Source organism: Rhinoderma darwinii, chromosome 4 (genome assembly GCF_050947455.1).
Source record: "Rhinoderma darwinii isolate aRhiDar2 chromosome 4, aRhiDar2.hap1, whole genome shotgun sequence".
Lineage (NCBI taxonomy): Eukaryota > Metazoa > Chordata > Amphibia > Anura > Rhinodermatidae > Rhinoderma > Rhinoderma darwinii.
The window spans coordinates 172,154,242-172,172,087 of record NC_134690.1 but is presented as its reverse complement, the minus strand read 5'-3'; the positions used below and the strand labels follow the sequence as shown (position 1 = coordinate 172,172,087).

General features: G+C 43.7%; 1 protein-coding gene across 2 annotated transcripts in view; it reads right to left on the bottom strand.

The window, feature by feature from the left end:
- Nucleotides 1–17,846, bottom strand: part of VWA5B2 (von Willebrand factor A domain containing 5B2) — an 85,235-nt gene that overhangs the window by 30,985 nt on the left and 36,404 nt on the right. For both annotated transcript variants that reach the window (XM_075861890.1, XM_075861891.1), the window contains exons 17-19: nucleotides 17,675–17,809; nucleotides 17,481–17,579; nucleotides 13,389–13,466 (exon numbers count right to left, since the gene is read on the bottom strand). In XM_075861890.1, coding sequence (XP_075718005.1) covers nucleotides 13,389–13,466; nucleotides 17,481–17,579; nucleotides 17,675–17,809 — 312 coding nt within the window. The remainder of the gene's footprint in view (nucleotides 1–13,388; nucleotides 13,467–17,480; nucleotides 17,580–17,674; nucleotides 17,810–17,846) is intronic.

The following is a 17,846-nucleotide window of genomic DNA, read 5'->3' as shown; positions in this document are numbered from 1 at the left end:
AGCCATTCCTGATAGGAGCTGATGTTTCAGGTACTGAACCTATAGGGCATTTTATTGAAGTTAAGAAAAAGGATGTAACAAAGTTCTTTAGCCCCGAAGATAGACCTACCCTCTATAGTCTATCTGGCCAACTTTACTTATAAATTGGCATTAGAAACAGGTTACAGTGATAAAAATGAATGGTTAGCCTGGATAAGATACACTGCAATACTAACTGTATCATTTGCGCAAAAGCTAGGCCACATCTGGGTAATATACTTTTCAGGCTATCAGATAGGGAAGACCCACAAGGTCTGCAATGCAGGTTATCTTTATATAATGCATCATATAATCCAGGTGATAAATTATGTAAGACACACTTTATTGTACCGACCTGTGGGGAGAGATGAAATCCCTCCCTTAGTAGTTGCTTACCCAGGCAACTACACCTGCTTTGAGGAAGTGGCAAGGTAAGAAAGTAGGGAATCTCACTAAAGAGTTTTGCGAAACCACCATAGATATTGGTACCAATAATGGTAATTACTCCTCTAATTGGTTTACCACTCAGACAAGGGCAAGGACTAATCTCTGATGGCTATGTGGAGACAGGAAGCGGAGACCTAGGCTACTGGCAGGGAAGCTGTACTCTGGTTCAGCTTCTGATGCCATTCCACTTGTTTTCAGCCCTGGAATTTCAGAGAATGAGAAGCAGCCATGGAGACTATCTGAATCGCTATAAGCGGTCTATCCTTAGAGGTTCCTTTGACCAAAGAATATACGTAGATGAAATAGGAGTAGCCCAAGAGGTGCTAAAAGAGTTTAAGGCCCGAAATCAGATTGCATCAGGGTTCGAGTTTATACTTTTCTGGTTGTCTACGATAAATAAGAATGTCGACTGGATTAATTACATTTATTACAATCAACAGAGATTTGTTAGCTATACCAGAGATACAATGAAGGGCATCACAGATCAGTTGGGACCTACATCTTTAATGACATGGAAAAATAGAATGTCCCTGGATAGGTTACTAGCAGAAAAAGGGGGTGTCTGCAAAATTTTGGTACCTTCTGTTGTACTTTTATTCCCAATAATACAGCTCCTGATGGTAGTATTACCAAGGCATTGGAAGGACTCCATTCCATGTCCAAAAACCTTGCAGAAACTCTGGAATAAATGACATATTCACTAATTGGCTTGAAGGATGGTTTGGAAAATGGAGTAACCACATATCTAGTCTACTGATTTCCTTAGCAACAGTGGCAGCCATACATGTAACTCGTTGGTGTTGTTGCATTTCTTGCATAAGGGGACAAATTCAGAGACTCATTGACACTTCAATTACTAATACAATGTACCAAGAGATTCAAAGTAAGAACATATACGATGACTTGGAAACACCCCATGACGACTACCAAGATTCTGAAGTATGGAAGGACTGGTGAAAACTTAAGAAGAGAATCTGTTTTGATTGTGTCACAGAATATTTCTTGATAAATTTACAACAGGGGGGAATGTTAGGAAAGTTTTATTTTAAATTTATGTTTACTTTATGTAACGGAGACTAAAATGTGTATTAAGCTATACAAGCTTCTCAGGAAAGGCTTTGGCTGACAAAGTGTTAAATATGCTTTACTTTTAACTGATAAGTGTGAGGGGGGGGGGCTGGTGAATTCCTCAATAGAGAGATTAGAACTAGCTAGGACTGGTTTTTAGCACCCCTATTATATGTATAAAAACCAGTGTTATTCAATGAAAGTCTCAGACAAAGGCTGAGAGACGAATATCAATCTACAGGCGTTTTGTCTCCTTGTTAACAAGAATAAAAAGCTGCACTTCTTGACTTATTCAGATGACATTTTGAACTTTTATTGATAAGAATAGAAAATTCTCCTAACAGGGCTCCATCGGAGGTTTCCGTCGGGTTAACCCCTCAACGAAATGGCAAACTGAAACCTAAGCTTCTGTTTAAATCACCATTGATATCAATGATGACAGAAACGTTGCTAAAGGTTTCCGTTAGTCACCGTTGTGACCTGGTTCTGTTGTTTTGACGGAATCAATAGCGCAGTTGACTAAAAAAAGTCAGAACCCTGTCACAACGGTGACAAGCGGAAACCTTTAGCAACGTTTCCATCACCATGTATATCAATGGTGAGGGAAACGGAAGCGTAGGTTTCCGTTTGCCTTTCTGTTGAAGGGTTAACCCGGCGGAAACCTCAAACGGAACCCCTAAATGGAAGGGCAACGGTGATGTGAACACAGCCTAAGGCCCCATTCACATCGCGTACAGCTCGGTGTCACGTTGGCTGCGTGGACCCACTGGGCCGTACTGCCTTGACGGTATGGTAGCTGGCCAACAGGACGCAGGTCACAGTCTATAGTTCGTATAGTGTACCTGTGGCAACTCGGACAGTAGCAATGACAGGCTCGGCTGGGACTTAGGTAGCAGGCAGACGTCAGGCGTCTTGTAGCAGGACAGGCGTGGTATACAGCACGGCACCTGACCAGGATAGCATGGGATACAGGTTACAGGTACAGGAACGGGGAACACTGGGAACTGGGAAACACTAGGAGACCATTAGCTAGACAAACTTAGGGTACGACAACAACGCTCAGGCATGGGAGAAAGGGGCTGGGCCCTTATAGTCCAGGGTACTCATGGGCTAATTAGACATTAAACTCCAGTGCGCGCGCTGGCCCTTTAAGAGCGGGCACGAGTGCGCGCACGCACCCTACGGGACCCAGCCAATGTAAGCGGAAGTGAGCGCTGGCGTCTCTTGAGGAGGAGACTGGGGCCAGCGCTCGCAGACCCATGGCAGCGGCCGTCAGGAGGTGAGTAAACATGATGGCCCGCGGCCATGTACATGACAGTATACCCTCCTCTTACGCCCCCTCCTCTTGAGGCCAGAGCGGGAGAGAAACTTCAGAAGGGTAGGAGCATTGAGGTTCTCCTCTGGCTCCCAGGACATATCTTCAAGACCAAACCCCTTTCAATCCACCAATAAAAAGTTCTTCCGCTTACCCTCTTGGTGTCCAAAGATCTCCTTAACCTGAAAAGGTGTCTGAAGAGCCGCTGGAAGCAACCACAGGGCTAGGTCTTGGTATAGTGGTTCAGAACCACCGGCTTCAGGAGGGAGACATGGAAGGAGTTGGGGATCTTGAGGGTAGGAGGCAGCCGAAGCTTGTAGGCAACAGGGTTGAACTGCTGTGGAATCTCGAAGGGTCCGAGGAACCTGGGAGCAAATTTGTATGATGGCACCCTCAGTCGGATATTCCTAGAGGACAGCCAGACCTTCGTGCCAGGGAGAAATTGAGGAGACTCTCTTCTCCTTGTGTCTGCCTTCCGATTCATGTGGTCGACTGCCAGTAGGATGGAGGCTCGAGTCTGTTGCCAGATCTGCAGGAAGTCCCTAAAAGCAGTGTCAGCTGCTGGTACCTCGGACGTAAGAGGCACCGGGAGAGGAATTTCTGGGTGTTGGCCATAGACAATTAAGAACGGTGTATTCCTTGTGGACTCGCTGGTGTGATTATTGTATGAGAATTCAGTCCACGGGAGCAGCTGCACCCAGTCATCATGCTGCTTGGAGATGTAGTGGCATAGGCAGTTCTCCAAGATCTGATTGATCCACTCGACCTGCCATTGGACTGAGGATGGTAGGCTGAGGAAAAGTCCAACTTCACACCGAGGAGTCCGCAGAGGGCTCTCGAGAACTTCGAGGTGAACTGAACCCCCCGAACAGACAATATGCTGCGGCAAGCCATGCAGGCGGAAGATATGTTGGATGAAAAGCTTGGCCAGTTGAGGAGCAGAAGGAAGGCCGGTCAGAGGAACGAAGTGGGCCATTTTCAAAAATCGATCCACCACCACCCAGACAGTACTGCATCCTGCAGAGAGAGGCAGGTCCGTAATAAAGTCCATAGCTATATGCTGCCGGGGAGCATCAGGGAACCGGCAGTGGCTCGAGCAGACCAGCAGGTCTGGCGTGAGCGACCTTGTTAGCTGCACACACTGTGCAGGAAGAAACAAAGTCCATAATGTCTCTGGGCAGCGTGGGCCACCAGAAATGACGGGCAATCAGGTCTCGGGTCTTACGGGTACCCGCGTGACTTCTTAGTCTACAGCATTGTCCCCAGCGGAGGATCTTCCCTCTGTCATCCAGGCGCACAAAAGTCAACCCTGGAGAAATATCCACATACCATTGACTTACCCTTGGAACCTCTCTGAAACAGGAGTGCACCAGCACCGACGGATGAGGCGTCCACCTCCAACGAGAACGGTCGAGAAACATCTGGATGATGGAGGATCGAGGCTGACATGAATGAATGAAGACTCTGCCTCAGGAGTCCACACCTTGGCATTCATGCCTTTCTTGGTGAGGTTAGAGATAGGAGAGGTCAGTGAGGAGAAGTTTGGAATGAACGGTCTGTAAAAATTGGCGAATCCCAGAAAGCACTGTATTGCCCTCAAGCCTTGAGGGCGTGGCCATTCCAGAACGTTTTTACCTTTTCAGGATCCATCTTGAGACCTCTATTCGAGATGATGTAGCCCAGGAAGGGTAGAGCATCTTTCTCAAACACGCACTTCTCCAACTTGGCGTACAGACGATTCTCCCTTAACCGCAGCAAAACTTGACGGACATGTCTCTGATGAGTCACAGGATCTGGAGAAAAAAATAAATCAAGATGTCATCAAGACAGACTACAACACAAACATAGAGGAGGTCACGGAAGAGGTCATTAACGAACTCCTGGAAGACCACGGGAGAATTACACAGGCCGAAGGGCATTACTAGATATTCATAGTGTCCATCACGGGTGTTAAATGCAGTCTTCCATTCGTCACCCCAGAGAATCCGTATTAGGTTGTAAGCCCCACGCAGGTCTAGTTTGGAAAAAATCTTGGCACCACGTATACGATCAAACAGTTCTGAGATCAATGGCAACGGATATTTATTTTTCACCTTGATATGGTTGAGACCCAGGTAGTCAATACAAGGACACAGGGAACCCTCCTTTTTCTTGACGAAGAAGAACCCGGCTCCTGCTGGGGAGGAAGACTTCCGTATGAAGCCCCTCTCAAAGTTCTCCTTAACATAGGCGGACATGGACAAAGTCTCTAGCATGGAGAGATGATATACCCTACCACGGGGAAGGGATGCACCAGGAATCAGCACGATAGGACAGTCATACGCCCATTGTGGGGGCAGCGTCTCCACCTCCCTCTTGCTGAAGATGTCCGAAAATGCAGCATAATGACCAGGCAATCCTGCCAATGACCGGGGCAGAGGAGGTTAAGCCGAACTAATCTGTAGCAGTCAACATTTGTGACACTCGGGGCCCCACTGGAGAACCTCTCCAGAGTTCCAGTCCAGGACTGGGGCATGTAGTCGGAGCCAAGGCAGGCCCAGCAGCACGGGGTTAACGGCCTTGGACAAGACAAAGAACGATAGAAGCTCGGAGTGGAGAGCTCCCACTTGGAGCCTCAGCGGCTTGGTCACAGCTATAACTGGGTCTGGCAGAGGTAGTCCATTTACCGATGCAACCATCAATGGCCTCTCCAGAGGGGTTGTGGGCAATTTGAAAAGATCCACCAGGTCTCTACGAATGAAATTAGCAGCGGATCCAGAGTCCAGATAGGCAAAGACCCGATGCGTTCTCTTGCCGGACAATTTAGACGGAAGCCCTTCTTTACCCAAGGTTGTCTCTCCTACCAACCCTAGGCTTTGGGGCTTTTGGGTACACAGACGCACAAGATGGCTACTGAGGCCGCAATATAGACAGAGTCCCGAAGTGCATCTGCGTTGTCTCTCCTGGGTAGATAGCCCAAACTGGTCCATCCTCACAGACTCCTTGGGAGGATCGGCATCTGAAGACAACAGGGGTTGCTGCAAAGTAAGAACCGGACTAGGAAGGCCTCCCGACGAGCCTCTTGGAGCCGTTCTCTGATCCTTATATCAATCCGGGCGGCCAGAAGGATGAGGTCATCTAGGGTAGACGGTAGATCTCGAGCAGCAAGTCCTGCCGGAATGTAGCCACCAGGGCCTCATTGTTCCACAAAAGTTCTCCCACCAGGGTGCAGAAGTGGATAGCGTACTCGCCTACGGAGGGGTCTCCTTGGCGTAGGTTCAGCAAGGAGGCTGCTGCAGACAAGACTCGTCCAGGCTCCTCAAAACGCCATGCGAAATGTCCGGTGGAACCCCTGGAGGTCACGGGTCTCTGCGCCTAGTCTCTCCCAGATAGGATTCGCCCATGCAAGGGCCCTACCAGTGAGGAGAGAGAGGATGAAAGCGACCCTTGCGCCATCAGACGAAAATGCCCTTGCATACAGGCTGAAGTGGATTTGGCACTGGTTCAAAAATCCACAACAGGTCTCTGCGTCTCCATCATAGCGGTCAGGAAGTGGCAAAGAAAATCGATGATCCACTCGCCAGGAGGTGTAGTAGGAGGAAAGGCAGCTTGTGCCTCCTGCCGACGTGCGAGAATGTTCAAGGCCCAGAGGAGTTGGTCCTGTCGAGACCGGAGGTCCAGCATGTCCGTCCGCATCTCTTGTAATCTCATCTTGGTCGATCAAAGACCAGCAGGGTCCATGGCCTGAGCGTGCTGTCATGTTGGTTGCTTGGACCCACTGGGCCGTACTGCCTTGATGGTATGGCAGCTGGCCAACAGGACGCAGGTCACAGTCTATAGTTCGTATAGTGTACCTGTGGCAGCTCGGACTGTAGCAATGACTGGCTCGGCTGGGACTTAGGCAGCAGGCAGACGTCAGGCGTGGTGTAGCAGGACAGGCGTGGTATACAGCACAGCACGGCACTTGACCAGGATAGCACGGGATACAGGTTACAGGTACAGGAACGGGGAACACTGAGAACTGAGAAACACTAGGAGACCATTTGCTGGACAAACTTAGGGTACCACAACAACGCTCAGGTATGGGAGGAAGGGGCTGGGCCCTTATAGTCCAGGGTACTCATGGGCTAATTAGACATTAAACTCTGATGCGCGCGCTGGCCCTTTAAGAGCGGGCACAAATCTGCGCGCGCACCCTACAGGACCCAGCCAAGGTAAGCGGAAGTGAGCGCTGGCGTCTCCTAAGGAGGAGACTAGGGACAGCGCTCGCAGACCCATGGCTGCAGGCCGTCAGGAGGTGAGTGAACCTGATGGCCCGCGGCAATGGACATGACACTCGGCGTATACATTGACTATAATGGGTCAAACGTAGACCCAAAATTGCATCTGTTTGGTCTATGTTTTTCATGGTTTAGGTTGGGATACTGTTTTTTGAAAGTACTGAAAAGCATAGTCTGCTATACACGACGTAACTTTTTTTTAGCATTGATCTCAATGGACGACGTATGCAAACGTAATGCTATACGTTTGTATCAGTTTACACACAGTGAATCGATCAGTTTTTTTCTATCAGTGTTCACTTTAAAGAAAAAAAAAAGTATAATATTTTTTAGGTAAAAAAACGTACAGAAACGTATACCGACGTATGAGTATATGCTAAACGTACACACTATAAAAAACAAAACGTAAACAGAAAATGGTACACGTTTGTATACAGTTTCAATGGTCCGCTTTTTTAAAAAAAACAAAAAACATATACACTCGACGGATAGCACAAATGCGATGTAAATGGGGCCTTAGCTGTCGCGAAGTACTTCGGTATTCAGTCTCTGGATGTAGACAAGAATGTTTCTTCCCATTTAAAGAGGCTCTGTCACCAGATTTTGCAACCCCTATCTGCTATTGCAGCAGATAGGCGCTGCAATGTAGATTACAGTAACGTTTTTATTTTTTAAAAACGAGCATTTTTGGCCAAGTTATGACCATTTTTTTATTTATGCAAATGAGGCTTGCAAAAGTCCAAGTAGGCGTGTTTAAAGTAAAAGTCCAAGTGGGCGTGTATTATGTGCGTACATCGGGGCGTTTTTACTACTTTTACTAGCTGGGCGTTCTGACGAGAAGTATCATCCACTTCTCTTCAGAACGCCCAGCTTCTGGCAGTGCAGACACACAGCGTGTTCTCGAGAGATCACGCTGTGACGTCACTCACAGGTCCTGCATCATGTCGGACGAGCGAGGACACATCGGCACCAGAGGCTACAGTTGATTCTGCAGCAGCATCGGCGTTTGCAGGTAAGTCTATGTAGCTACTTACCTGCAAACGCTGATGCTGCTGCAGAATCAACTGTAGCCTCTGGTGCCGATGTGGCCGACACAATGCAGGACCTGGGGCAGGAAGTGAGTGACGTCACAGCCTGATCTCTCGAGAACACGGCTGTGTCTGCACTGCCAGAAGCTGGGCGTTCTGAAGAGAAGTGGATGATACTTCTCGTCAGAACGCCCAGCTAGTAAAAGTAGTAAAAACGCCCCGATGTACACACATAATACACGCCCACTTGGACTTTTACTTTAAACACGCCTACTTGGACTTTTGCAAGCCTCATTTGCATAAATACAAAAATGGTCATAACTTGGCCAAAAATGCTCGTTTTTAAAAAATAAAAACGTTACTGTAATCTACATTGCAGCGCCTATCTGCTGCAATAGCAGATAGGGGTTGCAAAATCTGGTGACAGAGCCTCTTTAAAGTTAAAGAGGATCTGTCACTAGTTTAGTAATGTCACCACCATCGATTCTCCTGAGGTGGAGCTGCCTCACAGACTCTGAACTGTCCTGTCAGCATGAAGCTGCTTTACACAGTGTGAGAGACATTCTAGAGGGAAGGGGATCACTTCAAATAGCCATATTTCCGGCTGTGGACAACCTGGAACAGTGGTTCTGGTGGCATATGAAAAATGAGATTCTAATCTTTCATATGGCTCACAGTTCTAGCTGGGAAACAACGGCAGGTATCGCCAGTTGAAAACAGTCGGGAATGGAAGCTGTACACTATATGATCATGCTGTGTTGCGGAGCTAGAAAGAGGAGAACTGTAGGATGCTGATTGAGCGGTGTAAGTATGACGCTGTCCAGAGTGAAAAGAAAGTCACCTCCCATTTGGCAAATATAGCCAAATTTATCATATTTAGAAAAATGCACATAACTTTGCAAATAAACTTTTTTGAAAAATAAAAATCACACTGTAGTTATCAGCATCATAGCGCCTATTAAATTAATTGGGAGGTAGGACATTAGTAAAGTAGTGACAGATCTTCTTTAATGTACATAGTTGAACCATACTAACAGTAACTAAAGAAAGTGTGTTTGGGGGGGGGGGGGGCGCTATGAGTAATTTCTGGGTCCCATACAGCCAAGGAGTCTGGGCCTCCCTCCATTACAAAGGGTTGGGCAATGGTAAATGGTGCACTCACGTTTGTACGTTATGCACATTAACTGATTTTGATACTGATGTCAATTACAGTGAACAAAACCATGGCTCAGGCACATGACTGGTTAATGCCCTTTTTTTAATAACCAGCCAAAATGTTTCCCACTGTATGGCATACATCGCCCAAGGAATGGCCTGGGGAAACTCCTGAAGTCACTGTCCATAAATGGACAGTGACATCAATGGCTTGAGTCCCTGGGTAGACCTTCTACTAGCGCTCTGCCCAGGAACTCCGGCGCTGGTCCTGATGTCCATATATGGACAGTGATGTCAGGAGCTTTCCCAGGGCCAAAGTCCAAGGGCAGAGCGATTGCGATGCTCTGCTTGGAGACTCCGGCATTGGGAAGCTCCTGACAATACTGTCCATATAGTGTGGTCAAGAGAGGTATACGGTTTTTTTGTGGGATCTCTCAGGATGAAATAGTATAGTCTACTATGCTATTCCAGCCTTCAAAAAAATAAAAAAAAAATAAAAAATAAAAAAAGAGGTAAACCCCATTCACGAGTTATATTGTAATATGCAGTGAGTTTATAGTATTTTCACAGAAAATAAGAGTTTTAGCCATGTGCCAATTTAAAAGAAAATTGTTGTTCTAATACTCTCCCAACCTACATATATTTGGTCTGGTTTTTCAAGTGATATATTTTACAGTGTAAAAAAATTAAAAAGGAAAATAGGGAAAAAGATTGCAAATGAAATGGAGTTAAAGAGTTTTTCCAGTCAGTAACAATTGATGACCTATCCTCGGGATTAGGGATGCACGGTGCATCGAAACTTCGATACTGTTTCGATACTGTGCATCCCTAAACGGTTCGATACCGCTATTTCCTGTATTTCGATACTGAGCTGCGCAGCCACACAGCTCAGTATAGTAATACATGAATGTATGGGAGCGCGGCTGCGGCTGTGTAATTCAGCCACAGCCCCGCTTCTGAGTCATGATAAGTTCGCGGGGTCAGTATGATGTGATGCGGCCGGCGCTGCACTAATGAGCGGCGGCACTGAAGACAGAACATGGCGGGGGCTCCACAAAATACCCCCATGTTCTGTCTCCAGTGCCTGAACTTGCGCTCATTAGTACAGCGCCGGCCGCACCTCCTCATGCTGACCGCGCACACACTTCCTGTCAGGAGCGGGGCAATGGCTGTATTACACAGCCGCAGCCCCGCTCTATAACGGCGGAGATCAGAGAAACCTCTCATCTCCGCCGTTATTCCCCTGAATGCTGCGATCAAAGCTGACTGCAGCATTCAGGGGAAAGTGAGAAGGGGGGATGCCCCTGGATCGCGTCACAGGGAATTCGTGACGCGATCGAGGGCCATACCATATATGGGCAGACAGCCCAGGGTCTATTGACGGACCCCAGGGCTGTCTTACCATATTTCATGTTGTTAGGACATACCCAAGTATGTCCTAACAACTGCCTGTGTGCTATCTGTCCACAGGCTAATGTACTGGGATATATCTGATATATGCCTGTGTGCTATCTGTCCACAGGCTAATGTACTGGCATATATCTGATATATGTCAGTACATTAAAGTTTAAAAATAAAGTAAAAACAAAGTATTGTTAAATTTAAAAAAAAATACACATTCACCTTTTTTACAATAAACATTAAAATAAGTCTCAATACATAAAATATACACATTCAGTAATGGCGCGCACAACAATTTTTTTGCATCATTTATGATCCGTACACTGTAAAAAAATGAAATAAACACAGCTTTCATTCACTTATTAGTGTGAGGCACGAGGTGCGATGAATTTAACCTCCATGTTCCTCACATTAATAGTAATTAACCCCATCATGTACCTCGCACATTAACCCATTATGACTGAGAAACATGATGGGATTAATTACTATTAATGTGAGGCGCATTCAAAATTCATCATCACACCTCGCGCCTCACATCAGAAAACTGAAGATTTTTTTTTTTTATTACTGTTGCCAAAAGTATCGAAATTGGTATCGAAATCGCAATACTAAACGAAGTATCGGTATCGAAGTCCAAATTCTGGTATCGTGACATCCCTACTCAGGATAGCCCATCAGTAACCCCCTTTTCAGTTTAGACTATTTAAAATTTTCACTTTTGTTTTTTTCTCAACACCTTTCAAAAGCTATAATTTTTCCGTCTATATCGCCATACGAGGGCTTGTTTTTCCCAGGACAAGTGGTAGTTTTTCATGGAACAATTTATTGTACCGCATAATGTACTAGGAAGCTGAAAAAAAATTTGTGGGGTGAAATGGCCAAAAAACAGCGATTACGTCATATTTTGGGGGGTTTTGTTTTTACGGCGTCCATCATGCGGTAAAAACTACATATTCACCTTATTCTACAGGTTGATACGATTACGGCGATACCAAATTTATAGGTTTTGTTTTAGATTTTTCCACTTAAAAAAATAAAACCATTGGCTAAATTTAAAAAAAAACGTTTGTGTCGCCGTATTCTGAGAGCCATAACTTTTTTCTTTTTCCATCAATTTAGCAATATGAGGGCTTAAGTTTTGCGGGGGGAGCCGTAGTTTTCACCGATACCCTTTTGGGGTATATGTGACTTTTTGATCATTTTCGATTTTATTTTTTTGGAGCGCTAAGGTGACCAAAAAACAGCAATTTGCGTGTTTTATATATATACTTTGTACAGCAATTAGCAAGCGGGTTAAACAACGCTATATTATGATAGTTCGGACTTTTACGGACGCGGCAATACCAGTTATATTAACTTTTCATTTTTTTTAACATTGATTTAGGGGAAAAACGTGAAAAGGGGTTTTTTTTTGAACTTTTAATACTTTATTGTTTTTGGAACATAATAAAAAAAATTATTTAACAGTATTTTACTTTTCTTATTAGTCCCCCTAGGAGACTTGAAGCAGCGATCGTTGGATCGCTTGCATGATATACTGCAATACTAATGTATTGCAGTATATTGTGATTCAGGCTGTCTCCTTTGAAGCCCTGCCGGAGGCAGAGCTTCAAAGGAGTACAAAGATGCCGGACCTGGGGGCTTTTGTTTGGCCCCCAGGCTGCCATAGCAACCGTTGTAACCGGCCGATCGTGCCGCGGGGGGGGGGGGGCGATCGCTTGTTTGAGGGGGTGCCCCCCTGATTCTAATACTTTAAATGCCGTGGTCGCGATTGATCGCGGCATTTAAGGTGTTAAACGGGCGGAATCAAAGTGAACTTTGATTCCGCTCATTGCAGGGAGGCGTCGGCTGCGTGTAACAGCCGTCATCCGCTGTGTATGGAGCGAGCTCAGCCCGTGAGCTCGCTCCATACTTCCCCTTAACCCTCATCACGTACAGTTACGTGATTTTGCGTGAAGGGGTTAAAGTATACAGGAAGTGATGGAGTACAGCCATTCCAGCGGCAGGAGAGACGCATATAGAGTCTTAACAGTTATATAGCACGGTTGAATAAAGACACATGTTCAACCAAGGAATGGGAAGGGAAAAATTTCTACACATAGCTGCTAATATTTTTTTGTTCCTAGGAAATTATCTAAGCCTTTTTTAAAGCCATCTACTGTAGGTACTGTGACCAGCTCCTGTGGTAGACTATTCCATAGAGTCACAGTTCTCACAGTAAAGAAGGCTTGTCGCCTCTGCAGATTCAACCTTTTTTACTCCCGACAGAGGTAATGCACCCTTGTTTTTTGAGGGGGTTTTTACATGGAACAGGATTTCACCATATTTTTTGTATGTGCCATTCATATAAGTTAATTATGTCCCCCCTTAGAACTGCATATTCTAGATGAGGCCTCACTAATGCTTTGTAAAGTAGTAATATTATATCCCTGTCCTGCGAGTCCATGCCTCTTAATACACGACAATATCTTGCTGGCCTTTGAAGCAGCTCATTGATCGGCGCTCGTTGCACTGGCCAAAATTGGCTGGTGTAATAGGGCCTCTAGTCCAAGAAAAAAAAAACACTAAAAGCTTATATTGTTGTAATAAAAACCGAATTTAAATAAGTCATTTTCTGACTATATATTACCGTTAAAATCTATATTAACCAAACTCTATTTATGACATTACTAATGCTCCTTTTTACTGTAAACCCACCTTTTTGGCCACCCATTTTCTCCAATTCATTTTCAGAGGAAATTCTTGGTGGGGAGGACGGTAGAACTGGAGATCTGCCTATGACAAGGAAAGATGTATAGGTTTTATCAGCTGCACTTTCATTAAAACTCTCACTACATTTTAACTTGAGCTAGAAGTGTGTTTTAAAAAACGCTTGTGGACTATAAATAGTGTTACATTTTTCCCATTTCCGGCCTTGTGCCTTAATAAAACGTCACGACTCACAGTTACGCTGTACTATTACGACATGGTGATGGAGAGGGCCAAGAAGCTAAGCCGGCGGCATCACTTGTGGGTGTCAGCTGTAATATACAGCCGGCACCCCACTTTAATGCTGTGATGGGAGATAAACGGGCAGGATCGGAGATAAATCCAATCCTGGCCGTTAAACCCCTTAGATGCTGAGATCAATGTTAATCACGACATCTAAGTTGTTAGATAGATAGAGGGGACTACCTCTGTCACCCCATACGTGCCCCGCGAATGCGGTCTGGGGGAGCTATTGGGTTGCTATAGCAGCCAGTGGCCTAACAATGGTCCACAGGTCTGCCATACACGGAAACCTAGGAAGGGCCTAATAGGCCCCCGGTCACTGACACATACAGTATAATGCATTGCTATACAGAAGGATTATATGAGCGTTCAGAAGTCTAGCTAGACTAAAACAATAGAAAAAAATAAAAATGCATACAATAATTATCCCACAAGGTGAACGCCATAGAAAAAAAAAGTAATAATAAATCAATGCCAAAATTGATGTTTTTTGTCCACCCCGCCTTCCAAAAAGGAATAAAAAAAGTGTTAAAAAAAAAAAATAGTATGTATGTATCCCAAAAGCATCCCAATCATAACTAAAAATGTATCCCGCAAAAACCAAGCCCTCATAAAGCTCCTTTGACAGAACAATATAAATGTTAGGGGACACAGCAAAAAAAAATATATATATATTTTTCTAAACAAAAGTTTAAACATAAAAAAAAACAACTAAAAACCCCATATACATTTGGTATTGCAGTAATCATAGCGAACCACAGAATAAAAGTGATCATGTTATTAATACGGCACAGTGAACGCTGTAAAAACAAAACTCCAAAAATATTCCTAACCTCACAAAAAAAGTTAACTAAAGTTATACAATGCATTATATGTACCCTAAAATGGTGCCTTTTAAAAAATACATCTTGTCACGTAAAAAGAAAGCCCTTATATGGCTACTTTGGAAGAAAAAAAATAAAAGTTAAAGAGGCTCTGTCACCAGATTATAAGAGATCACTCTGTGCTGTCATTCACAGAGACTTTACCGGAGTGTCGGGAGTGAATAGACATCGCATCCTGGCTGAAAGACAAAAGTTAATGTGGGAGTATGTGACAGCACAGCGTGATCTCGCAAGATCACACTGTGTTGCGAGTACTGCTAAAAATGAACCTGAGAGAAGAGTATGACACTGATTGGTCAGCATCATACACTTCTCTTTACAATGCCCAGTTGGTAAAAAAGTAAAAACAAGCCCAGTTGTCTATTAAGAAACGAATTAGAATAAATCTAAAATTGTGCATAACTTGCTCAAAATTTAGTTTTTAAAAATAAAAAACACTTCTCTACATTACAGCGCCGATCAGGCACTTATAATCTGGTGACAGAGCCTCTTTAATTGGAACACAGATTAAAAAAAAAAGAAAATAACAAATGGTCCAAAATAGGCTGCATCCTTAAAGGGTTAAAATACTCTGAAATGGCTTTTGGCTACAGCATATAGTAACAATATGCCTTTGCCTAATATCTTAAGATTTGTATTTTAATATGCTGTAAAAAATGTCTTAACGCTAAAAGCACATACATGCAAGAGCCCTAATGGGTTTTTTTCTCTGTCGACCTAGCCGTATGAGGGTTTGTTTATTGCAGGACGAGTTAGAACTTCTAACAGCACCACTTATTGTAACCCATAATGCGCTAAAATAATCCTGTGTGTGGAATAGAAAACAGTGATTCTGCGAATGTTTTTTTGGGGTTTTTAATTTTATGGCATTCACTGTTCAGTAAAAACGACATGTTAAATTTATTCTGCAGGTCAATACAATTATGGCGATACTATATATATATATATATATATATATACACACACACACACACACACACACACACACACACACGGGGCGAGCTAGTTTTATTGGTACAATTTTGGGGTACATACGACTTTTTATTTATTTTTCTGGGGAGCGAAGGTGCACAAAAATCAGCAATTCTGGGTGCTTATCTTCTTTTACCTTAATGGCGTTCACCCCGTGGGATAATTAATGTTATATAGCAAGAGTTCAGACATTTACTGACACGGCGATGTCAATTATGTTTATTTTATTATTTACATAACTTTGGAGGGAAAATGATTGAAGTTTTTTTTTTTTTAGCATGTAATACGGTTGGTTTTGTTTTATATTACTAAAAAATTTAACTATTTTCTTCTTTTTTTTTGTCCACAGGGAACATGCGATTGTTAGATTGATGGTGCAATACTTATGTTTTGCAATGTATTGTGAATTTTACTGATTGAGTGACAGAGGGGACACCCCCTCTTTCTAATGGCTTAGATGCCGTGTTGGCTAATGCAAGCAGCATGTAAGTGGTTGAACAGTCGGCCCTTGGTGCAACATACTGCTGACACCCGCGACTTAGGGAGTGGGCTCAGCCTGTGAGCTTGCTTCATACTCTCCCCTCTACCGACTATTTAGGTCAAATGGCGGTAAGGGGTTAAACGATATGTAAACCCTTGAATGGCATTTATTTATTTTTTTATAAAAAAAAGAAAAAGGTCAGTGTGATTAGTGCAACTTTATAAAATAGTTTTTATTAAAAATTATTTTAACTTTTTGAGATACAGCTGTATTATGTGCGGAGACCTGTATCCGTCAGGTCAGCAGGACTGACTGGTTCAGTGAAAGCAGGTCCTGGGTGGCTCTGACACCTGTTATCGATCACATCTAAGTTCATAACTTGTGCTAGATTACAGGTGGATCCTGCGTGTCAGAAACACGCTGACACTGAACCAGTCAGGTTCGCGGAACCGACTGATTCAGGTCATAGGGAAAGATATAGCTGCTCTGTATGGAGAATACAGAGCAGCTGTATTTCAAAAAGTAAAACAAATTTTTAATACAAACTAATTATAAAGTTGCACCAATCACACGGACTGACCTTTTTATAAAAAATAAAAAAAAGTGCACCATTCAAAAGGTTTACATAGCCTTTAATATTTGAGATCGTTGATAAATTGTGCATCAGTAAAGCAATTATTAGTGCAAAATTATATATATATATATATATATATATATATATAAATAAATCACACAAACACTATTCTATTCAAGACGAAGGCCTCATGCCCACTTCAGTTACTTTCTTCAGGGTGCTATCAGTTTTTGTTTTTTTTAACCGATCACACCCTGACATATTCATTTCTATCGGGTCACGCACACTTCCTTTGTTTTAACGGAACCATGTGGCCATTCCGACAAAAATAGGACAAGTCCTACTCCGGTCCGTTTTTGACGGAACAGTCCCGGCCTTTTCATTTATTTGGTCCGTGAAACAACGGACTGCACACGTGTTTCACGGATCCGTCATTAGCGACTGTATGACGGCCAACCGAAGTGTGCATAAGGCCTAAGGAGAATTGTACAGTGTTTTACTGGCTTTTCCACTGCGCTTTTTGCACTGAAAAAAAGCATCCAGATATTACATAAAGGAAAGTGTGATTTGTGAAAAAGAATCATATTTTGTGATTGAAAGGTTATAAAAAAAAACAAACACAGCATGCCCTATTTCTTGCATTTTTGTCTTGGTTTTTCCTATTGCCTCAATGGGGAAAGCTGTGGCATTTAAAATTGCATGTGCTGTTTTAAAAAAAAAATAATAATTTAACTGCACCTATGGCAATATTACATGTAGTAACATTTGGTTTGTGTTCTTTTGCATGTTTGTGCCACACTAAAATAAGTATGTATGAGAAAGGACCTTTTTGTGGTCCATGACAATTAATGGACATCTATGAAATGCAGAGGGATGTTTCGAATTACCTGCATTTTCAAATGAGTCATTTATTTTTGCTGAGTGCCTGTTTTCTGCCACACTCCAGCTTCCAGAGTTTGAGCTACCACTCCTCCTACTGCGCCCACCTAGAAGCAAATAATCAAAGTTAGTTCATAGGTTTTCGATTACTATTTTCTGACATAAATTTGAGAAATCATTGCATGTTATACCCACTCCTTACCTCTTCGCACAATCATCTGGCCTGGAAGTGCATCCTGGGTATCTGGGTCTGCAGGCATATGGCAAGTAAAAACGGAGACTTGTGAGCATGACTTGCTGGTCTGTATGGCTTTTAGCCGGAATCGTCGAGAAGAACCTACAATGCAAGTTGTACAATAAGAAATGATACCCAC